The sequence below is a fragment of the Myodes glareolus genome, chromosome 2 (assembly GCF_982192425.1).
Source record: "Myodes glareolus chromosome 2, mMyoGla1.1, whole genome shotgun sequence".
NCBI classification, from domain to species: domain Eukaryota; kingdom Metazoa; phylum Chordata; class Mammalia; order Rodentia; family Cricetidae; genus Myodes; species Myodes glareolus.
The window spans coordinates 115,443,974-115,468,787 of record NC_142027.1 but is presented as its reverse complement, the minus strand read 5'-3'; the positions used below and the strand labels follow the sequence as shown (position 1 = coordinate 115,468,787).

At 48.7% G+C, this 24,814-nt stretch overlaps 1 protein-coding gene across 13 annotated transcripts in view; it reads left to right on the top strand.

Annotated features, from left to right (window-relative positions):
- Positions 1 to 15,588, top strand: part of Caln1 (calneuron 1) — a 474,585-nt gene extending 458,997 nt beyond the window's left edge. For all 13 annotated transcript variants that reach the window (XM_085681960.2, XM_085681948.2, XM_085681927.2 and 10 more), the window contains one exon: positions 7,800 to 15,588. In XM_085681960.2, coding sequence (XP_085538086.1) covers positions 7,800 to 7,927 — 128 coding nt within the window. In that variant the 3' untranslated portion in view covers positions 7,928 to 15,588. The remainder of the gene's footprint in view (positions 1 to 7,799) is intronic.
- Positions 15,589 to 24,814: the final 9,226 nt, after the last annotated feature.

The following is a 24,814-nucleotide window of genomic DNA, read 5'->3' as shown; positions in this document are numbered from 1 at the left end:
TGTAAGGCCCATCTCCGATAGGATCCACACTCTCCCCCAGATTGACTAGCACCATCTAGTGGAGACCACATGTTCAAACACACCAGCCTGTGAGGGACATCTCACATTCAAACCACAGGACACTCAAAGTATCTAATCCAAAAGGTTCTGAAAGCAATCATAGCTTCCAGACTGGGTGGTCCTGGTTCATACTGAGAATCGCAGGAGCTGGAGTTGGTTTCGCCCACTTTGTGTACCCATTCCTGAAACTCAGAGTTCCTACTGGAATGCTAGTGCGGAAGATCTGCACCAGATTCATGAATCAGTTCCCCTCACCCTCAAGCCATTAGCTCTACAGACAAGCTGCCCAGTTGCCAGCATCCACACAGAACCAGAGGGATTGCAAACTCATTAGAGACCACGTAAGTTGCCCAGCTAGCCAGTGTCAACATCTCTGCAGACTCCTGTGTCCAAGGGAAGAATCCCAGAGCCACCGTGTCATTTGCCAAGTGGAGCTGTGTGAGTTGGTGCTAAAATAAGAAGTGCAAAGACAGACTGTCACTAAAAGGAAACCCTTGCAAAGCCAGGTCCTGCCAGCAGACAGAGTCCATTGGTTTATAGGGCTGGTTAACCAGTGGGGGGATAGGGGTGGAGGCAAGAAAACAGAACCTCAACTGGTACATCCTGCACAGCCCCCTGCAGCCCACTTGCTCACTTGGTCTGTCGATTACTAAAAAGAATGCTTGAACTATAATGGGAAGATGGACATAAAAACAATCTATATAGCATGATCCCCGACAGAGCCAACTCACCAAGATTAAACATGGGATTAATATATAAACCAGCCATCCTACTCCTAAGTCTGTAGCCAGGGGACCTCAGAAGGTAGGGCTCTCTTAAAACATGTACATGAGGGCTGTGGAGATGATTCCGATCCCAAGAGAGTCCCAAGATTCCCAAGAGATTGATGTCAGCTTGGAGCTTCCATGTGCATGCGAATACATGTGCCACGCCCTCAGACAGAAAGCACCTACACACACGTGTACATCTGCACACATACATACACACACATGCACACAAATGTTCAAAATAGACAAAAAAAATCAAAACCATCCAAATGCCCTTAAGTAATGAACTTAAAAACAAAACGTATCATGTCATATTGTTAATCAGTAGAAAGAAATGAGATGATGCCAGGCATATTGGTACATGCCTGTAGTGCCAGACCTGATCAGGATCAGGAGTTCAAGGTCATCCTTGGCTGCATAGCAAGAACGAGGCCAGCCCGGGGCTGCATGAGACCCTGTCTCAAAAGTTTTAAAAAATGAAATGCTCATGCAACCCACAATACAGACAAATCTCCAGTCTGTAAAGTAGACAGAGGAGACACAAGAGTCCACATTCTGCAGTTTTTGCCATGCAACAACACGTTTAGCAGGCAAATCCACAGGACCGGAAAGGTCAGTGGCTGCCTGGGGCTGGGGACAGAGGAGAAGGATAAATGATATTCATGAGCATTGGGCTTCTTCTTCGGGTGGCGGCAATGTTTCTGTGTTAAACAGTGATGGTGGCTACCCAGCTTTAGAAGTGTGTTGTTTCTGATATGTGAACTGTGTAGCTAGACTAATAAGAAGTAGATATTAAGCATCGGGTTATTAAAATAAAGGAGGGAGCGAGGTGGCACAGAGTGTGCTTAAGATGTGTGGGGCCCCAGGTTCAATAGTCCAGCACCACGGTAACATGGGAGAACGGGAAGGGAGGGGAGGGTAGGAAGGGGAAGAGAGAGGAAAATGAGAAGAAGGAAGGGAAGGGATGCGGGAAGGTCGGCAAGAAGGGTGTAGGAGTGAGATGTGGCCTTCCCAGCTGAGTGGGGCAGCTGGAGACAGGACTCCTGGGATGGCAGCCAGCACAGGGATGTGCGGGATGTCTGCAGGGAGCGGTGCTGCATACCAAGCAGGGCCCTGGGAAGGTGAGCCTGGTGTCAGTTCAGGAGGAATTGGTGAAGGTAAGAAGTGCAGGAGAGGCCTGCAAGCATCTGAGGTGAGCTCGGCTCTGCGCTGGAAGCGGCAGAGAATGGGAGAATAAAGAAGCAGGCATTTCCTCCAGCCCCAGGGGAGGCACGTAGGCAGGCTGGTGTTTCTCTAGTCATCCATGGTGGGGCATAGCTCTCAGTCGGGGCAGCTCATCAATCTTTGTGGTTGATTTGGTTTTGCTTCATTATTTATATTTTATTTATTTTAGCTTTTCGAGACAGGGTTTCTCTGTGTAGCTCTGACTGTCCTGGAACTCACTCTGCAGACCAGGCTGGCCTCGAACTTATAGAGATCCTCGTACCTCTGCTTCCCTGGTGCTGGGATTAAAGGCATGCGCTACCACTGCCCAGACTATTTTATTATTTTTAAGTTTTATGCATGTGTGTATACATTGTGTGTATACATGTGTGTATGCATGTGTGTATACATGTGTGTGTGTATACATGCGTGTAGGTCAGAGGTCATCCTAAGGTTTCATCTTCACCCTTCTAGAGATAGGTTTCTCTCACTAGCCTGGAGCTCAGCAATTCAGCTATACTGACTGGTCGGTGAGCCCCCGGAATGCACCTGTCTCTGCCTCCCCAGTACAGGGAAACTGGAGTTCAGGTGCCACCCGGCCCAGCTTTTTACATAGGTTTTGGTGATTCAATCCAGGTCCTCATACATGTGTAACAAGCACTCTATGGAATGAACCATGTCCCCAGCTTCTCAATTAATTCTTTTAGTGCCTAGAACTCCTATTGTTAGCTCCCTTTATAGGAAGGGAAACTAAAGTTCAGAGTTTAGACTTTCTCAGAGCTGCTAAGTGCCAGACTGAGAGCCAGAGTGAGTTCAAAGCCTGCTGGGCACATAGCAAGTTTAACAAGTACAGCTCTAAAGGAAAGGACAGGGGAGAGGGCGCAACAATTAAGAGTACATGCTGCTCTCCTGCAAAGGAGTTCAGTTCCCGGCACCCATATTGAGTGGCTCACAACTTCCCGCAACTCCAGCTCTAAGGGATCTGGCGCCCTCTTCTGGCCTCCTTGGGAACTCACAACCACATGCTATACACAGGCATACACATAAATAAAATAAAAATAAATCTTTAAGTAAATAAACATGCATGGTGCCTCGTGCCTAAATTCCAGACAGTCTGAGAGGCTGAGGCAGCCTCTAGCTTCAGTTGCTGCAAGCTGAAGGAAATTCTGGACTTCATAGTAAGATAGATACTGTCTCCAAAACAATGATATCAAGTTACAAAATAAAACAAACAAGGGGTGAAACTGTGACTCAGAGGCTATAGCTCAGTGGCAGTGACTTCTCCAGCATACAAGAGGCTCTAGGTTCAAGGCCAGGTCTCAGAAAGAAAAGAATAGACACGAAGAATACATAATATTTATTTGATGCAATTATAATGCAATGCAAATATAAAATTGTCAATGATGGGCCTTAAGAGAGTTGCAAGAAAATGAACCAGGTCCTGGCTCAGGCCCCTGCCAGCCACACCAAGTCTCTGATACCTGTTCGCTGTCACCAAGCAGAGGGTCAGGGAGAGTGTTTGCAGAGGTTTTGAGCTTGTAAGGCAGAGCAAACCATGGGTTCAAATCTCATCTCTGTTATTTGTCAAATGCCATTGGCGTTTGCTGCTTGGCTGCTTGGCCCCGGAGGCTCTGCATCTATGGAAAGACACCACACCCAGCCTGTGCGAGATCCAAGTCTGCGTGCACCGTGCACATAAAATCAGCACAATAACCAGCTCATTAAGGGATGTCCAAAAACTCAACATGAATTCTAGGGCTAGGGAGATGGCTCAGTCTATAGAGTATCTGCCTTGCAAGTATAAGGACCTAAATTCCATCCCCAGAATCTGTGTGAACTAGGCAGGGCATGGTGGCATGCACCTGGAACCCCCATGCTGCAGAGGCAGGGACACGACTAGTCAGTCTAACCTAAATGACAAGTTCCTGTCTCAACAAGAAGGTGAGTGGTACCTGGGGAAAGACACCCAAGGTGTTCACACACTTGCACACACACACACACACATGCCCACACATATGAAATAAACCAGCTTGGGTTTTTAAAGGAGAAAGTCAGCCGGAATTGGGCACAAGCAATATCCTTTCTCGAAGTTAAATTCTTTTTTGTCTTTAAATCTCTTCCAAGGTGACTCTTATTATCCCTATTTTATAAATAAGGAAATTGAGTGTTAGGTTCAGCCACAAAAGATATTATATTTTTTGCTCCACCGTACAATTTCTGCTCTCTGGTGATGTCCGGGTTCACTGCAAAACAATCTTCCACCCGATACTGAGCTGGACTTACAGGTTTCAGTTCGGATCTGTTTCCAATTTAGTATGGCCTCAGAATGTTCTAGAAGGCCTCCTCCGCTTATAGGACATTGTTCTAACTGTGGCACGCCCAGTTTGCAGCCCTTATAGCTTATTCGGCATGCTTGCCTTGCAGCTGATGATAGCTACAGACACAGCCCAACACCAAACTGTAAAGTTAGTTAAAACATTGTATCGCTTGCTTAAAACATTGTATCGCTTGCGGGCGTGATTAAAAAAACCCCAACAACAACGAATAGTACAGTTGTCTAGCGTGAACTTTATAGATGACAGCATTGTTCCACGGTGTCAGAAGGCTGGACACGCCTGTCTGGATTCTCAGGCACCTCTTATCTCTCCCTTCCCAGGCTTTGAAGGATTCTGAGATCAAAGAGGAAGTGACATTGCTGGGATATGTTAGTCACCTTTCTCATCTGTATGACTGAATCCTCACAGGAATTCAGTCAATCTAAGGGAGGCAGATTTATTTGGTCTCAGCGTTTAATACAGTCTGTCAGAGGGGCGGGGCTCCGGGTAGAGGCAGCTCATCACTGCAGGCATGAGGACCTTGCTTAGGAAGGTCAGGAACAGGAAGACAGGAAGTGTGACTGTGTCGACCCCCTGAGTGACTCACTCCCATCTCCTGAAGGGTCCCCAGACAGCACCACCAGCAGGGGACCACATGTTCACACACATCAATGTGTGGGAGACACGTCATAGCCACAACTTAACGGGGGATAAAAGCCTGTCACCTGTTACCTTGTTTCCTGAGTATCCTTCAAAAAGAAAGGGTTTCATGAACACGTTCCCCCTTGGGCCAGCATTTTCTGTGGCTGAAGGTTTTCACAGACACTCAGGATGGAGTGCGGCAGGACAATTTCTACACAGGCCCAGGCCCGGAATACCTCAGCTGGTCCTCAACAAGCCACAATCACATCTGCAGTTCATTTTTTTTTCTGGTTCATCGTTTGTTTAACTAGGGTCTCATGGATCCCCAGCTGGGCTGGAGCTGGCTTTGTAGCCAAGGATGACCTTGAACGTCTGATCCTCCTGCCTCCACCTCCTGGGTGCTGAGTTTGCAGGTGTGCACCCCTACTCTTTCTTAATGCAACACTGAGGAAGGAGCCCAGGGTGTCAGCATGCTGGGCAAGCACTTCACCAACTGAGCCCCATGCCCATCCTCTCCTTCTTAAACACCATCTCTTTTGCCCTCTCTAAGAGTTGGTGTTTTGTTCTTTCAATGTGTCTACTCCCAGAGAAGCCCATCTCCACACCAAACAAAATTTCCTCCTTCAGCTAAGAGCTTAAAACCCAGAGCTAATCAGTAATTGGAGAATCGAACCACAAAAACACTCCTAAGTCACCCAGGGGAAGCACAAGCCTGGTGGATCCAGGAGGATTAACGATAACAAGACGAGACTTAGGGGATTCTGGGTAGAGGATTTTGGCAAATTGGAGAGGGAACCAGAGCCATGGCTGGGGGCACAGGCTCACGGTGGATCTGGCTTGACAGTAATTTTCAGAGATCCTTGATAAACCCTTGGGCCCTTCCTCCCAGGAAGGCTCTTTTTGGCTTTGAAAACATGGCCTGATTCCTACTCATTAGTCTGTTATTTCTACATGGTCCGGGGGAGTCCCAGCATGGCGGGAGACACTGGAGCAAGACACTGGGCTTCGTGTTCTTGAGAGGCCCGACTGGTCCATTCCTCTTTCCAGTCTTCTATGTATCTGCTTCCTTTAAGCACTATTTATTTATTTATTTAATTTATTGTGTTAATGGTGTGGGGGAGGTCGCTCTTGTGGTGGTCAGAGGCCAGCTTTCAGGAATCAGTTTTCACCCTTTTGTACCATGTGAGTCTCCAGGAGCAAACTCAGGTGATCAGGCCAGATGGCAAGCTCCTTACCCATGGGCCATCTTGTCAGCCTGATTTTTTTCTTCCTTCCTTCCTTTTTCCCTCCCTGCCACCCTCCCTCCCTCCCTGCCTCCTTCTTCTCTCTCTCTCTCTCTCTCTCTCTCTCTCTCTCTTTCTCTCTCTCTCTCTCTCACTTTTTAAAAAATGCTTTATTATTTTGTTTTGAGACAGAGTCTCACTATGTAGCCAAATCATGCCTCAAACTCACAATTCTCCTGACTGCCTGACTTCATGTAGCTAGCATTACTGGAATGCACCACCACATCTGGCTTTGCCAAACTTCTTGGTGTCCACACACACGTATGTGAGTGTGTATTGTGTGGATGTGCAAGTACATGGAGGCCACCCGCCTGGCCGGTCTGGAACTCATCAAGTACGCTGGGTTGGCTGGCCAGGGAGCCCCAAGACCTACCTGCCTCTCCCTCTCCAGCTCTGGGATGGGACCACAAGCATTTGCCACCATGCCCAGTTTTTTTTTTTGTTTGTTTGTTTGTTTTTTTGTGGTTTCTGGGGATTGAACTCGGGTCCTCATGCTTACACAGCAAACACTTTCCTAGCCAAGTCTTATCCCAAGTCCCTAGTCTTCTTTAGTAGGTAAATCTGAAAGACCATGATTCTCAACACCACAAGCATAAACCACAGACACTACACACGCACACACGCATGCTCACACACCCCTCTTTTGTCTCTGGCAATTCGACCTCCATCCAGGCCTATCAAATCAACCGAAAGTTGTCCAGACCCTGGAAGAGCTTATTAAGATGCGAACTCCCAGACTCCCTCCCAGTGACCTGATTCAGTGACTCCACAATGAACAGGACAGTGCCTTTTGTATCAACCTCCCCCGTGTCCTGTTTAGCTATGAGGTGTCTTCTTGATGCTCCTGTGTTGAAGACTTGGTCCCCAAGTGATGGCACTATTGAGAGGTGATTGAGTCTCCAAAAGCACACCGGGGAGCCAGCTCGGTTTGGTAAAATGCTTGTCTTGCAAGCAGGAGAAACTGATTTTTACATAGATGTGGTAGCATGCGCTTGTAATCACAGTACTGGGGAGGTAGACAGGTGGCTTGCTGGGGCTGGCTGCACCGCCAGCCTAGGCTATTAGGCAAATTCCCAGCTGGTAAGAGTGTATCAAAAATCAAGACGGACTGTCCTCTGTTCTCCACAGGCATGTGTACAGGTACAAACAAGACACACATACCATATGCGGGAAGCTTCCAAACCTCATCTATCAGTGCTGGTTACAGAAAGCGGATGATAATGCCGCACGGTGTCTTTTCTGAAACTCATTCTGGAATGTTACAAAAGTCGTTGTCTCCGAAACTCACTGTAGGTCCATTATATCCAGATGTCTAAATCTTTCTCTAAACATCTCACGGACTACAGTTCTGGTAGGGATGTTTTACCATCTTATACCTTTCACCAGAAGTTTCTGCTCAGCAGTTGCTAAGAGTCCCATAATATCCACCACCTGAGTCGGTGAGACCAGCCACAGCCTATGCTGTGTAGAAAACATACAGCCGTCTCAAGCTCTCTCTCTGTTCTCTCTTCTCCCCACCCTGACCCCAGTCCACTCACAGAAGCAGAACCGGCAGACCTGCGTCCGCAAGAGCCTCATCTGCGCCTTCGCCATGGCCTTCATCATAAGCGTCATGCTGATTGCAGCCAACCAGATCCTGCGGAGCGGCATGGAGTAGCAGCCTCCCACCAGCCACAACCGCGTTGCCAGCTCACTGCGCATGTGCATGCCCCGCGGGCAGACTCTGTTCCTCCACACCGGAGATCTGGACCTATGGATGGATGCAGTTGTTGGTACAGTTCAGTAAAGAACTCAAGTTTGTAGTGTAACCGGGATCACGGATCAACTCCATCTCCTTGGCAGGGACACTAAAGGGCTGTCTTCAAATGCTTTCATGGTTTTGTTTCCCAATGCAATAAATACCCGGGAGTTCTCAATTATTGCTTCAACCGCCAGTAAGCAACTCCGAAGGGGGAAAAAGACTGCTTTCTTTTCGTCTTGGAATTCCAGGAGCCATCCAAGTATCGTGGTGGCATCGCAGAGCGAGAAAGAAAAGACAAATATGAACAACACTCACCTCCATCCAGGCCCCGATTCTTTCAACCCAGGGACCCAAAGAAACTCCCTGCTGAGGTTGACCTCTGGGTTGCTACAGAAAAGGGGACTTTCTATCTCACCCTGGCTTCCTTCCTCCACCCCGTGGAGACCCCTCCCCCCAAGGCATGAGAGGGAAAGCCATTAGGCAGGGCGCAAGCTCCTTGTAGCCACTGCTGGTCTTATTGCCTTTTCTACAGGACTCCTGTCGGAAGAGCTGGGGCGCTCTCGGTTGGTTTCCTTGGCACTTGGCTTTCTGTTTCTGAAGTCCATCCCGCACCAGCATCTTGGAATCTGCAGAGAGCCTGGCTCCCAGCTTTTCTTGCCTGTGCCACCATTAGAGAAAAGAAAAAAAAAAAATCTATAACCCGGGTGTGTCTGTAACCCAGAAGCATAGACAGACAAGTGACTTCTCTGTGTTTGATGCTGTTCTTCCCTAACCACTTACTTTGGACCGGAACTTGTCCTCTAACTCACACCCATCCCTGCTTCTTTGGAGCAAACGGTGAAGCTACTGGGGGAGGGGAAGGATTGAGCCTGGTGGCAAGGAGGCCTACACCCCAGGCATCCAAAGTAACAGAGGCCCTCTGAGTCGCCATGCTAGACAAGATCTGTAAGTTAAGATTGGTGTACACCTAAACCCTTCCCTCCTTCTGGACTTTCTTAATGAGTCTTTCCCCAGCTAAGAGAAAGAGGCCTAGAACCTGGAGCAGAAAAACTGGAAGGATCACATGGCTCTCTGGGCTGGATTTTGCTTAATAGCTCATGATATTCAGATTATGCCAGAGATTCGTTTAAAGAGAAAGGAGAGAGAGAGAGAGAGAGAGAGAGAGAGAGAGAGAGAGAGAGAGAGAGAGAGAGGTGTTTGATGGGCGTGGTTGATGTGGTGGAGACTCAACTCCTGACCACAGGGCACTTCTGTTGGGGTCTGTTTTCAGCATCGGGCTGAGACTCTCGTTTCTTTCAGTTTTCCTAGATTCCCTATGAATTCGAGTGTGAGTGGTCAGATTGCCTGTCACCTATAGAAGTGCTAGTTCCCTTTGTGCTTTTCTGAGCCCAAGTCTTTATCTCTGTAGTGAAGTAGTCCTGCTCCTGCTTCTTTGGATCTCAGCCGGAAGCTTCCTGATCCTCCTTCCTCCTTCCTTACCCTTTCTTCCAGGCACATTGAGGCGCCAGCAGCCTCTCTCTCTCTCCTGCAGCCGGGTAGGGTTTTTTTGGTGCGATGCCATATTCCTCTAGCCCAGCTTCCCTCCCTTCTCCCTCCTTATTGCCGCCTTAGACTTGGATCATGCAAGTTCTCCTCCTAGGGTCTTCCTCTAGCTCACCTCTACAGCCCTCCACGCAATCGTGTGGAGGGCGGCTGTAGATATTTTCCCACTGTAGGGTGTGAATATTCACTAAGAGCACAAGTCAAACTAGGTTTGAGCCATAGCATAGGCAAGAGAGAGCAAGTCAGAGGTCCTAAGAGCCCAAAGGGGCACAGAGTCACTTCATAAAACTGCCTGGAGTCTGGCACATCCAGGCAGCAGCCGGCCTGCCTTTCTTACGGTGCCCTCTGCCAACCTGCCCTTTCCGTTTCTTCCCTAGGCTGAGTCACCATGGTCCCCTTAGGACCAGACTCCTGCACTAGAACAGGAAGAGACACAGAATATTAATACACCGCACAACTTCCCTCCCCCTAAGTTTCTTCCTGGAGCCATGGTCTTCTCTCTGCCGGGTGTGCGCAAGAAGGCAAGCAGAGCTGGCAGTGGCATGCTTCCCTATCACTTGCTGATGTTTGAAACTCCAAACTGCATCCTCTTGGGAGCATGCTGGAGAAACCAGGCGAAGGCATCGGAAGTGCAGGATTCTAAGGACCTAAAAGGGGGCGGAAGCCATGCTGCAACTGAGATTAGCTACTGAGGGGGGACATATAGATGTCTTCAAATGTTGCTTTCTGCAACATCTGCCCCATTCTGAAGGAGGCTGATCCCCAAAGATGAAAAGTTTAGATTCCTTCAGCAATGAATGGAGATGTAATAATGTTAAAAAAGGAAGCCTGCACCCTACAAGAAGGGCATGAGTACCCATTCCCTTTAAAAACAAAACAAAACAAAACAAAACCCTCTAACATCTTTCCCAATTGCATGGAAGAATGATAGGAAAACAGCCATCAGAGTCTCTCTGATGGCCCAGAAGTTAGTCTCCCAGCATCCTCCTCATCTGCAGCACCCAGCGACTGAATACAGCAGGGCAGGAAACCAGGTCTAGTGGCATTTAGTTGGCCCGCCTGCTAACTGCTTTGCTTGTATATCTGTCTTTGATGTATTTAGGGTGTCAGGATTATTTTCCAGGCAGCCCCACTCCCTGGTCTGTTCACGCAAATGTTACCCCGAGGTTCATGACCCTCTAATATTCTCAGGACAGTTACTGGAAAGGAGGAGCTGGTTGGCTGATGATTCCAGAAAGTTTTGCCTCCCATACTTGCTCAGGCACCCTCTGAGGGAGAGCCAGGGGCCTCAGTTTTTGCTGCCTTGGGAATCGGTGACAGAGGCTACCCAGCCATGAGGTGATTCACTGACTGGCTCGTTCTTGCTACCAGCTCAGCTCCATACCCCGAGACCTCCATGAATGTCAGACACTAGGACAGCATGTGACATGGGACAGAAAGGCAGGCTGCCTCTGAACCCAGTAACCTTCAAACAAGCTATCCCCTCACTGTCCCTGGAGGTAGATCGAATCCCCAGTCGGGATTCCACCCTGGAACTGTTAATGATGGCTTCCAGAATGCGTGCAAGTACCATGTGACAACTATAAGAGATTGCCATGGAAACATTGCATCTTCCCTGAGTTTGCCAAGGTACAAACATAGGGAACATTTTCTTAAAGGACACTGTATATCCTACCTGCCTGCACTCTTGACTCCCAGAATCCAGCTCCTGCTGAGATGGGGAATTGACCTCTGAAGAATATGCATGATTTCCTTACCTTTCCCTGTTGTATTTGAATGAGTCCTTGCCCCCCCAACTCAGGAGAAAAGGAGTAAGCCCTGGATGGTAGCCTCCTCACCTCTATCCTTTATCTCACCTCCAAGAACAAGACTTTCTCCATATGGGAGGGGTAAACCCACCCCACATCATCTGGCGGGCCGAAACACATGCTAAACTTGTAATCCTTAAAAGTATTTGCTTGCTTGTTGACACTCTCCCGTCCTGTAAGCTAGAAAGAAGAACTGAGGTGAACCGTGGCTCTCAGGAGTTCCTGGGCAAGTTCGGCGATTGCAAGACGTCCTGGGTGACCTATAGACCTATATGCAGGGACCAGGGCATCTCCTAGGCGTCTGCCATACCTGCTCCTGTCTCAGAGTTTACATGGCAGGTAATCTAGTATCTGAAAGGATGGGATCAAAGAAAGAAAGAAAGAGAGAAATAAGGAAGGAAGGAAGGAAAGAAAGAAAGAGAGAAAGAAAGAAGGAAAGAAAGGCAGAGTATGTTGAGGAGAGCATCCCTTCTAGCCCGCAGCCACTAGTCCCATTCTCAATCCTCATTGTCCCAGTCAGTGGACCCTCAAAGGGATTGGAAAATCTAAGAGCAGAGAGAGAAACTGGCTTTTATTGCATTCTCCTGCTATGGGCTCAAATCCAGACTCAGGTCCTAAATCAAAGAGTATTGCGTACATTGTTTTTGAATCAAAGATAGTGCCCCCGGGACCCTATGAGGGCATCATGAGAAAATGAGTAAGGTGATTGTTGGGTGTGCTTCCCGGGATGGGTTGGCTTGGCGGTGTCTGGCTGCATGTCACATGTGGACTGCTTCCTCGTGGGCCCGTGATGAAAGTGCTAAGTTTTGTACCTCAAATCATATTAGGTCTTGTCCCTACACCATGTCCCTAACGGTCCACAGCTACTCGATCTACCCTGCTGCCTAAGATACACAGAGAGTCTGGAACCTTCTCGTGAAAAGGGTCCTTATTTTTATATGATGCTATGATAACGGTAACAGATGAGCTCCGATGAATCTTCTAGACTTTGGCACACACTGTTTATAATGATCTGGAAGACCACAGAACTCCATTCCCTGGGAAGCATCCGCGCATCCGTCGCAAGCAACTTCAGATCAGCGATTTTCCACTGGCCTCTTCCAGGAAGCCCTACAGGGCTGAGAGTCCAGAATTCACAGCCATTTGTTCTTCCTCCGCGTTGATTCCCCGGCTCCCCTCCTCCGCGGGGAGAAAAAATCCATGTGCAGTAGGCAAGCTATGCAGCCATTAGAGTTTTTAACTTGAATTATTTATAGTCAGGACAGAGTAGAGGAGAAGCTAGGCCACCCCATCCCCATGTTCATGTGAGTGTCACAACTGCTTAGCTTCATTCCATCCGCACTTTGACTAACACTCAGGGGACTGTTCTCAGCTATGTGGCCTTTGCCACGCACAGTTGGTTTGGAGGAAGAGCACAGGTGGACCAGCTACCTAGGCCTTCTCCTTGGGTCCTATGCTTACTGCAATTGCATTACCGTCATGTTAATGCCAATGGTTTATATTTAATATTGGTTCTATCTTAAAATACTACAAAGAATCCGGCCAGACACGGGAGAACATGCTTGTAATGCCTGGCAGTTGACAAACGGAGGTGTGATGATTGAAGTTCAACATTTGCCTGGATTGCAGAGCAAGTTCAAGGCCAGTCTGAGTGAAATAGTTAAGTTCTAGGCAAGCCTGGGCTACAAACAGAGTTCTGGGCTAGCATGAGCTACCACACTAAGATTTATTCCCACTCAAAGGGGAAAGAAAAAAATCAGTTTCACAAAGCAGCCCCCTGTATCTCAACATTGCTTATCCAGCTCCTCTCCTGGTGAGCTTGTCAACAGAAGACAGCCCACATTCTGGATAGGGTCAACCTTTTCTTCAGGTGGATGTCTTGGCTTCCAAACCAGTCCTTTATGTTTTCAGAAGTTGTCCAAGCAGGGCTAATCGGGCATGCCTGTAATTCTAGCAGTTGGGAGGGGCAGGAACTCAGAATAGGAGTTCAAGGACATCCTCTTCCCCAGAACAAGTTGGACTGAGCTCTGCTTGCAAACACAGAGTCGGGGGAGGGGCAGGGATAGGGAAGGGATCTCTAGAAAGGAGACAGGTACTAGAATTTTTCAGAAAGTATGGGCTAATTGGGAAAGAATATTTCAGAGAAAGCAGGTTTCACCTGGATGTTTGCTCCATCCTTGGACCTGTTAGAGAATGTTCTTTAAGGGCTGCTAGATTCTAGGTCCTGTATATCTGGCCTACTTTGGGAATGTCCAAGGAATGTACCGCCCATCAACATGTTCTCAGTCACAAGCCATGTGGCCACCAATAGGAGGGTGGTACCTCCTCTGGGTGGGTGCTGTCCCCTGCCAGCTCCAGCACGTCTTGCCCAAGCCTCTGAAACCTGTGAACAGAGGCCAGAGAACAGAATAGAAAAACCAAAGGGAGACAGAACTGTCATTTGGGAAGGGTACCAGAAATAGGATCTTTTTTGCTAGGAGCCAGGGGATAAGCCATCTCCAATAGAGAAGGTTGCAAAGTCCTCCTGTGTGTTGCATCATTCGGGGTAGCATGTTTTGTGACATGAGTCCCAAGGGGCAACTGTGTGTTCCTGTCGGTGTCCACTATTTGTGAAGGAAACTGTGCCCTCTGGTTCCCAGCCAACGTGTCGCATGTCACACAGGTGAGATGCATTTTTGTTTGTTGTCCAAAAGTTGACTGAATCAAGATGAGCTTCTATGTCTCCTTGTTTTGGCCAGCCTGACAATGAAGGAGATTTGGTTCCCCGGATAAAGGTCATATGGAATCTGAATTTATGAGATTGTAGGTTGAGATAAAATCCAGATTCCCAAAAATCTATCTGAGGATGCCTAATTGGAAACTCCCCAGATAAAGGGTGTGCACGCCCATGCTGTCTCCCCAGCATTAATTACCACCTTACGCTCCCCCTGATCACTGGCTTGGAAGCAGTTCAGGTGGATGTGGTCCTGGCTTAGAATCATTCATAATCCTACAGAGGGCAGAAAGCTACCATCTCTAACGAGTTTCAGGAAGTCGATGACGAGTCTGGGGTGCAGGACCAGCCATCTGAAGCTGTTCTTTAGATGCCTAAGACTGGAGTTGGACAAAGATGCCTGCCACAGCAATGCTCCAACCATAGCAAGAGACCTAGGCAGGGACGCAGCAGTTCACGGGTACCCAAGTCTTTGCCCCTTCTTCTTCATGCCACCTCCAAGCCTGTTTGAGCCAGACACAGGGGCACAGCCCTTCAATCCCAAAACATGGGACGCAGAGGCAGAAAGACTGTGGCAAGTTCCAGAGTAGCCTGTGAGTTCCAGGTCAGCCTGGGCTAAAGCGTGAGGACCTTGTCTCCTAAACAAAACCATGGGAATAATAAACTCCTGGTTCCTGCTTAGTTCTTGATCCCCGAGGCAGCCTGAGATCTAGTCGGTGTTCCCACGCAACCCCATTGCTCTTCCCTGAAAAGACCTGTCGGGAAAAGATTCACTCAGCTCCTGGTACAAGTTCACATAGATGGAGAACTCTGGGACCATTGGAGAACTTTCCAGTGACTCCTCAGGCCGGGGGGTTGATTTCTCTGACCCAAATTCTGAATTCAGAAAGAAGCTAATTGCCCAAGGACTGATCCAAGGTCATGTTCGTGGAAGCTGTTCAGACTCTGAAAGGCTGGTCCTGCCAGGTGTGGGAGAGCTTAGTCCACAGGTGGGGACAGGTCATTGACATAAACTGATTCTCAAAGCACAGATGTAAATGGCTGGGATTTGGACCCCTACCTGCTGGGTGTCTCAGAAGCACAGGTAAAGACTGTTCTAAACAGGAGCTTCTCGCCTCTCCTTCCAGAATGTTCCAGTCAGATGTCAATCATGCATCTCGAGTTCCCATCTTACCTCATTTACATTCTTTTGTTTCCTCCATGTAGTGTGAGTTTGGTGATTTTTCTGCTATTAAGTGGTGAGACAGCAGGTTAGTGAAATTTAAAAAAAATTATCTTTATATCAAATGTAAATATTAATATAAATGAACTTGGCATGCAACGTAAGTGATCCAATGAAGCGATATTATTCACATGTTATCTTACTGTATAAAGGGAAAATGACTGCCATATATGTACCAGATGTTTTCTGTAACTAATCTTGTCTGTAAATATATAATCTTATTTAAAAAAAGAGTCTAATTTACCGTTATTTATGCAATAGAAAAAAATAAAAGTTCTTTTTTTCCTTTTGATGAGAGAATCGCTTCATAATTTATGATCTGGTCTGCAGTGGGTCTTGAGATGTGTTCCCGGGGCCCCACAGGAGACAGTTCAACAGATCTGAGAAGCAGCGGGTACAGAAGGTGGCCGAGCCTGTTGAGCAGAGAGCCTCTGAAGCGGGATGATTGGCATCCAGAAAATAAACTGACGGCGGCGGAACATATGGTGGGAAATATGACTTGTCTCCTGGCTTCGGAGCCGACGTGGTAATTAAGACAACTTTGGACCTGGGGAGATGACTCAGTCAGTAAAATGCTTGTATAAACATGAGGACCTGAGCCATCCCCAGCACCTAAATCAAAAAGAGGGCTTAGCGGCACATGCAGGTAACTTCCACTCTGGGGGAGATGGAGACAGGAGCTCCCTGGGGCTCGAAGGTCAGGTACTCTAGGTGAGTTGGTGAGTTTCAGGATCAGTGAGTGATGTGTCTCAAATAATAGGGTAGAGTGCCAGGGAGTTGGTTCAATAGATTAAGGCATTTGTGGCCAAGCCTGCTGATCTGAGTTCAGTTCTTAGGACAGACATGTGGAAGGAGAGAACAACTCGTGTAAATGTGTCCTCTAACTACACACAAACCAGGGTGAGAGTGTGACACACACACACACACACACACACACACACACACACACACACACACTGCTAAACTCATGACAGACTACCCACAGGCAAGCTTTGCTGGAAAGGAAAGCAGGCACAGTGACTACCAGGCAGGGGATCAGCATATGTGGAGATACAGAGGCACAGCATGAGGAGACCACATGAATCCATGAGAGATACAATGGGTATCTGCTGGGTTCCCCAGCAGAACTAGGGTGCACATAGGAAGACGGATTCAAAACAGGGTGAGAGAGGACAGCCAGCCCAGCCTTGTGTTCGTGACTTTGACATCCCTGTCACCAAAATACCTTACAGGGACAACTCTAGGGAGAGACTTTTGTTTTGGCTCTTAGTTTTAAAGGGCTCAATCCTTGGCGGCCCAGCCCTGTGTGTTCGAGTGGGGCATCAGTGTGATAGCGGCAGTGTGCGAAGTCTTGTGAAGGGTCTCTCCACATCCTGGAAGCTGGAGGAGAGGCAGGAAGCAGCGACTAGAGGGGACTGCCACCAACCAGAAAAGTTGGAGCCTGTTTACTTTATTTCTCTATTTACAGAAACAGGGTCTTGTGTAGCCCAGGCTGCGTTTGAACTCGCCACATAGCCAAGGATGTCTTCTTGCTCCTGCCTCCTCAGTCCTGGATTTAGTAGGCACGTGTCATGGTCCCCAGCTTTATGCTTATTTGTTTGTTTGGAGACAAGATCTCATGTAGCCCGGGCTGCTCTCAGAGTCTCTGTGGAGCCTTATGATCTTCCAGGTCTCCATAGTGCTATCATTATAAGCATGTGGCACCCAGCCTGGTTTCTAGAACCCTGGGATGGGATCTGGGGCTTCTTAGATGCCAGGTGAGCCCTTTACCAACTGAGCCATGTTCTCAGTCTCAGAGTTCATGTTTTGATGCTGTGTCCACCATCCACACCTTCCTCCCTTCTCCCCTTTGCAGGCGTGTGTAGATTCTTACCATAGATTGTCCCCTTCCTCTTCACAAACAGAGAGCACGGGAAGGCACCAGGGAGCCTTGGGAGCCTGCATGGTAGGGATCAAACAAAGTCATCCCCTGAGAGTGAGTAGGCTAGTTCCAGGAGGCACCTGACCTTGTGTGTCTCCTCAGGGAGGAAACTAAGGCTGTTAGTGTCTTCTCTGCATTCACAGACTTACCAAGGTTGAAGAAGACTCAGTTCATGAGGCAGAGTGGGGAGCTGGGTAAGTGGTGTGGGAGAATTATCTGTATTCTGTCAATCTGTTTATTTTGAATAAAGGAAGTAGAGGCAGAGCAATGAGAACAGGAGAATTCTAGGAAGAAGGAAGCCCATTCCTCCCAGTCCAGTCCAGACCACCAAAGAAGCAACTTGTGACCTGCCCTACTGTGAAAGGTACCGAGCTACGTGGCTAGCATAAATAAGAACAATGGGTTAATATAAGCTACAAGAGCTAATAAGAAGACTGAGCTAATGGACCAATCAGTTTTATAACCTAATGTAGACTCTGTGTGATTTTCTTTGGGGCTTGCTGGCAGTGGGGTACCAAGTGGGACAGATACCCCAACAAGCTGGCCCTCCATGCTACAGGTAAGCACCACGTAGGACAGGAGGTACTCTAAAGAGACACGTGCCCTCCCTCTGGTTATTGGACTGTTACAAAGGACCCCAGGGGATTGGCATTTCCCACAGGGAATCTCAAGCTCGAGTAGGCAAAGGCTAATGCCTGGTGCCAGTCAGAGGGGAAGCTTGTCTTCCAGGTCAACATTATACTCCGTTCTGAAAATGGTCGGACCATCTTGCCGGAGAACCTGGAGCTGGAGCAAAGATGGGCCAGCGATGAGGGAGACCACACCTGACCAAGAACTGCTTAGGTGTGTGTGTGTGTGTGTGTGTGTGTGTGTGTGTGTGTGTGTGTATGCACATCTGTTATACAGGCATGCCCATGCATTTGGAGGTCAGAGAACAATGTCCAGTGTCCTCTCCCATTCTCTACCTTATTCCCTTGAGACAGAATCCCTCACTCAGCCTGGAGTTCAGATAACAGCCAGCAAGCCCAAAGTACCTCCCATCTCACCCCACACAGCCCTACAAGCAACAGGCACAGGCGTGAGCATGCCCAGCTTTTGTTCTTTTGGCTGCTGGGAATTCGAACTCATGTGTAGTGAACTCTCTTACCCATTAAGTGATCTACTCCCAGCCCTTATGCTCTCTAAATCTCATGTCAGGACCCTGAACTCGGTGGGGGTCACTGGGCCTCTGGATAAATATCTGGTCTCTGCATTTCCTTTGAACTAGTCTGTTTAAATGGCCTAAAGAGGTAAGTGGCCAAACCTGGCTTGGTATGGCTGCCTGGACATGACCTCTGATCTTAACAGCCCTGGTAACAATCACCCTTTCACCCCAAAGGCCAAGTACATGCTTTGGAGAAGAAGGCTGGAGAACCACGGGCTTGGGTCAAATGAGGCTACACAATGAACACCAAGCTCCCCTGACCTATATAGCAAGGGCTTGTCTCAGTAAGCACTAAGAACAGAGTCCAGACAAGATAGAGCTCAACTCTGTGAAGGATCGGGGACTGCATAATCTTAAATCCTCCGAATGCCTCACATAGCTACACAGTGTGGCATCAGCCTCCTGCTGCCCCAGGCTGCATGTAAACTAAGTGTGTAAACTAAGTGTGACCTTTCATTCAGTCACTGAACTGACTCATTGCCAAACCTGGGCTTTCCTACATGAGTTCCAGGAACTTCCAAGGCTGAAATGAAGTTGATCTCATGTGGTTTCGCTTTCTTTCCCCCTGTGAGTTTTCTCTGTGGTTTCTGGAAGGTCTCACAGCCACAACTTGGGCAAGTTTGGTTGTTTTGACTTTCACAAACCCCAAAGTCAGCTGGCCCACTTAAATCCAAGCCGATTGGCAAGAAAGTCTCAACTCAACCCACACAAAGCATTGATCTTGCCCAAGAAATGAAAAGCCAAATAACCCATCATTAGAGGGAACTTTCTTCATGTTTTGGAGAAGGAGGTTGGAGGATAAAACACAGCTGAATTTCCTACCCAGGTGTTTAAACACACACACAGCTAAAAACACACAACCCTCTAGGGGGCTGTGGCCCATGCCTTTAATCCCTGCACTCATGAGGCAGAGGCAGGCAGATCTCAGTGAGTTTGAAGCCAGCCTGGTCTACAAAGCGAGTTCTAGGACAGTCAGTTTCTCAGTTACACAGAGAAACTCTGTCTTGAAAAAAACAAAACAAACAAACAGAAGCTCACAAACAAACCCGAGAAAGCAGAATAGCCCAGAAAGATGTCTCTGGCTGAATCAGTGTGGTCACAGTGGGCCCCCCCTTTCTCCCTCTCTGGAGTGTGGGACCCTCAGCATGGTTCCGACTGTGTCTGGGAAAATTTTCTAAGTGTCCTCATGACAAATGCATGTTCACACATCCAGTGACTCAAAAATCCATTTGCAGTCACTTCTCAGTACAGACACACTCAGGGTCAATGCTGTGTGGATGAGGGGTTCCAGTTTATCAGGCAGAATCCCTGCAGAAACCCTGGGTTCCATCCCCAGAACCACATAAAGCAGGCATGAAGGTACATGCCTGTAACCCTAGCACATAGAGGGTGGAGGCAGGAAGAGCCGAAGTTCAAGGCCAGTGTCTACTACATATCAAGTTTGAGATCAGTCTGGGCTACCTGAGACCCAGTCTCAGAAATAAAATGAAGGATAGCAAGATGGCTTCATGGGCAGAAGATCTTATCATGCAAGTCTGGTGACCTGATTTTGGACTATGGGAGCCACATGATGGAAAGAGAGAATCAACTCCTGCAAGGTGATTGACTCCCTGGACCTCCTCACGTGCACCACAGTGTTCAGTCTGAAAATCTAATTCTCAGGTAGGAAGACCAAATTCACGACTGTCCAATTGAAGCCGATTTATTTTTGGGTGCACTGGGACTGGCCCACTCGCTGCCCTCCAAATGTGCCCTCCAAACACCGTGCTCCTGGCATTTATCCCAGTCTGTGTTTCCACACAGGAGATGCATTGGACAGGGACTCACCAGTTTGCAGAGTTCCCAGCAGGGGAATTTGATGCCAGAGGTTCTGAACTCAGCAGTGCATTAGAGTCACCCAGGGATCTTTTTTTTTTTTTTTTTAAAAAAAATGTTTGCTGCATTGCTCCACCGCAGACCAATTACCTCTGCTCAGCAGGGATGGGGTGGGGGGAGTGCCAAGGTCTAATAGTCTAAAACTCCCCTAGCACTGTTAATGTCTGAGCTGGGGGAAGGTTAGAACCCTGACTGATTGAAATGCCAAGGCAAAAACAAAGGACTGTAAAAACCAATGGAGTTGTTTTTTGTTTTATTCTATGTTCAGATGGGGAAACTGAGGCCAGGAAATCTATGGAGGAAACACACTGCAGAGGTGGTTTCTATCAGGACTGAATCTGGATGCCCTGGCTGTGCAATACTGAGGGAGGAGTCACATGGAAATGCCAACAGCTGGCATTAAAAAGAAGCTTCCAGATTCACCACTGCATCTTCATGATGCTACCATGAAGGGCTTCGCCAGGATTAAAGTTTTATTGTTTGAAACAGGAGCTTCCTATGTAGCCCAGGCTGGCCTTGAACTCACTGTTTTCTCTCTGCCTCAAGCCCAAATGCTGGGGTGACAGGTGAGCACCACATGTAACTCAAGGTTAGATTGTCGGTGGAGGTGTCTTCTCTCTTGTTTTCTGTTTTATTTGGTGAAGGTCGAGAGTCGAACTTGGCGCCTTGTTCATGTTAGGCAAGCCCCTTACTGCTGAGCCACATCCTCGGTCCCACACGACCTGGGGAAGGGGAAAGGGGGAAGGGAGCGGGGCGGGAGGAGCGTATAAATTGCTCAGGCTAGCCTCAATCTCAGGTTTCCAAGTAGCTGAGGTGACTGGAGTGAATCTCTGTTCCCTACTTTCTACTCTGCTCTCTTCCCTTTTCATTTCTCCCTTCCTTCCTTTACTCCCGAAATCGCCTTCACCCAAAACTCTCTCTCCTAGGTCTTCCCAGAGACTTAGAAAATCATAGTCCTGAAATTGGAATTTTTGCAGATGAAACATAAAGTTAGAAAGATGGGACGCTTGTCTGAGGGTTACACAATTAATCTTTCTGGCCTGTTTGGGGAGCTTCCTGCAGGCGGCGAGCGCCCCCTACCGATAGCTCCGACGCACTTGTACGCCGCACGCCGAGGGCCCTCTGGTGGCACAGAGCTGTCATTGCGGAATTCGTCTGCCTGTTCTGAGTTGGGGGCTGGCTCAGGGCTGGAAATGCTGAAGAGACTTCAAAAATCACGCTATCCTGGACTGATTCCAGGCTCTCGCTGCTTCTTGCTGCATTTCATTAGCAGAGCTTTGGAAACTTTTACTTAATGCAGTTATTAAATAAAACTTCACAGTTAAGGCAAATCAGAATTCCAGGTTGCAGATTTAATTGCAGGAGTCCTGGGGGGGGGTAGCTTTAATCAGTTTTCAGCCCAAAGCAGAGAGAGGATATCTTTGATCTATCAGAATGTGCAGTGTTTACCAATTTCAGAGTCGTGCCCTCTGACACACCCTGATCTTCACAGTGTCTTATGCAGGTTTTCTTCGGTCTGTCTGTCTGTCTATCATCTGTCTATATATCTATTTACTTACTATTTGTCTGTGTATGTGAATGGAGGTCAGAGAATAACCTTTGAAAGCCCGTTTTCCCCTCACACCTAATGAGTTCTGGGAACGGAACACAGATGGTCAGGTATCTATGATGAGCCACCTCTCCAGTCCCTGCCCATGAATCTCTGATCTCTCAAACCTCTGGGAACAGAATGAGCAAGGTTCTGTCTGCATCTCAGTCCTGAGAACCCGGCCCTGGCCTCTCTTAATCCTTGGTCCTGGTCTCCTTCTGTCATGCGAGGGTCACCGTTCTTGTGTGTCCCGCATAGAAATGCCATGTTCTAGGGGACAGGGGGGTCAAAGGTCCTGAGTACTGGGATTGCAAGCCATCCAGGACCAAAGGGAGATTGGCGACAGAGATGCATGCTGTGTTCTGAACCCAACCCCTAAATGTCGATCATTCCTGGCTTATTGGATTGTGCTGTATTTGTGCTGTCTGCCCCCTACCCACCTACAAACACTGGAGTGCCTTCAAGGTGGAATGGCCTCGCCAGAAGACCCGAGGCATGTTGTTGAATATCACTTCAGCTATGTGAAGATGTGTTGCACTTGTTTAATTATGTAAAGATGTGTTGCTGTTGTAGCTTGCCTGTCTAAGGCATCTGATTGGTCTAATAAAAGCTGAATGACCAATAGCTAGACGGGAGAGGGATGGGTGGTGCTGGGGGGCAGAGAGAATAAATAGGAGGAATTTTAGAAAGGACGGAAGGAGAAAGGAACAATGGGAAAAGAAAGGGACATGCCTGTGGCCATACGCCAGGTAGCTGCCAGACAGACAGACACTGGAGGAAGCTGGAAAGTGTGACACACAGAAAGAGAGAAAGGTAAAATGCCCCGAGGCAAAAGGCACCTGAAGAGAAACAGGATAGTTTAAGTTAAAGAGAGCAATACAGGAATTAGCCTAAGCGAGGCCGAGCATTTATGACTAATAATAAGTCTCCATGTCATGATTTGGGAGCTGGTTGGTGGCCCAAAAGAAAAAGCCTGGTACAGAGACAGGCATGGAGGAAATCAAGACAGAGGTTTTCTGACTCAAACCGAAGTCACCCACTCCGAGACACACCCACAGATCTCATTTAGAATACACGGAACAGCCTGTCTCCTGTCTGCCTGAGTCACACACGTGGCCCAGCCAGCTCCGCTGCAGCCGGGGCTGAGACTTAGTTTCTCTGTCGTCCATTTCCAGCGGGGGTGGACGCACCCTCCTCCTCACTTCTTAGTAATTGTGCTTTCGAGAATTGAAGACCAGGGCGAAAGAAATGCTCCAAAATACGTGATGCCACCAGGGACTACTTGTCCCACGCTTATTTCCCGTTACTGTCACAGGCGGGAAACTTGGTGGTGAAAGGGATGCGTCTCGTGCCTGGTCCTGGAGGCTGGGGGAGTCTATGGTGAGGTGAAGGCTGGGGGAGTCTATGGTGAGGTGGGGGCTGGGAGAGTCTATGGTGAGGTGGGGGCTGGGGGAGTCTATGGTGAGGTGGGGGCTGGGGGAGTCTATGGCGAGGTGGTATGTATGACCAGGATTGTGTGCTTGATCCTAAACTTATGGTGAGGTGGAGGCTGGGGGAGTCTATGGTGAGGTGGGGGCTGGGAGAGTCTATGGTGAGGTGGGGGCTGGGGGAGTCTATGGTGAGGTGGGGGCTGGGGGAGTCTATGGTGAGGTGGGGGCTGGGGGAGTCTATGGTGAGGTGGGGGCTGGGGGAGTCTATGGTGAGGTGGGGGCTGGGGGAGTCTATGGTGAGGTGGGGGCTGGGGGAGTCTATGGCGAGGTGGGGGCTGGGGGAGTCTATGGCGAGGTGGGGGCTGGGGGAGTCTATGGCGAGGTGGGGGCTGGGGGAGTCTATGGCGAGGTGGGGGCTGGGGGAGTCTATGGCGAGGTGGGGGCTGGGGGAGTCTATGGCGAGGTGGGGGCTGGGGGAGTCTATGGCGAGGTGGGGGCTGGGGGAGTCTATGGTGAGGTGGGGGCTGGGGGAGTCTATGGTGAGGTGGGGGCTGGGGGAGTCTATGGTGAGGTGGGGGCTGGGGGAGTCTATGGTGAGGTGGTACGTATGACCAGGATTGTGTGCTTGATCCTAAACTTAGGGAACACAGCCTGTGCCCCAATCCATAGATTCAATAAGCCAATTAAGACAGCCACACTTTTGGTGGAAAGCAGCAGAAAAGGGGCATTTATTCAATGTGGACACTTTGGGAAGAAGGATAAAAAGGTCTGGTGAGCCCCTGTGGTGGTTTGAGTAAAAAACGGCCCCCAAAGGCCCTAGAGAGTGGCACTATTAGAAGGTGTGGCCTTGTTGGAGTAGGTGTGGTTTGTTGGAGGAAGCGTGCCACTGGAGTGGGCTTTGAAGTGTCAGATACTCAGGCGTGGCCAGTGTGTCACTGTTTCTTCCTGCTGCCTGAGGACCTAGATGCCCAAAGGCCACCATGCTTCCCACTATGACAATAATGGACTAAACCTCTGAACTGTAAGCCAGCCCCAGGTAAAAGGTCTCCTTTATAAGAATTGCCGTGGTCATGGTGTCTCTTTACAGCAAGAGAAACCTAACTAGGACCCTCCCCTCATGTCCATCTTTGGGCTCTGGAAGTAAAATTAAAGCTTAAGTAGAGAGCTAGGGGTATGTGTCCCTAAGTTGTCCTGACTAAGGTGTGTCCTGTCCTCCAGTGACCCATGCTTGTCTGGGATTCAGTCTCGTCCTGTATGGTGTAAGTTAGCTCCATGAATCTCTTCCCAGATGTTCTCCTCTGGCTGGTGCCTCTTCCTTTTTCCAGCGTGAGATTCCTGGAGAAATTCACATTTGGGGAGGGGTGTCTATTGTCTCACTAGTCTTACAGTCAGATTGAGATGCAGGGGTCTCTTTATAACATCCTCATCCTGCTGCACCAATCACATGCTATTTCAACTCTGGGCAAAGGTGGAAAGGGCGAGAGGGCACATCGGAGGCCA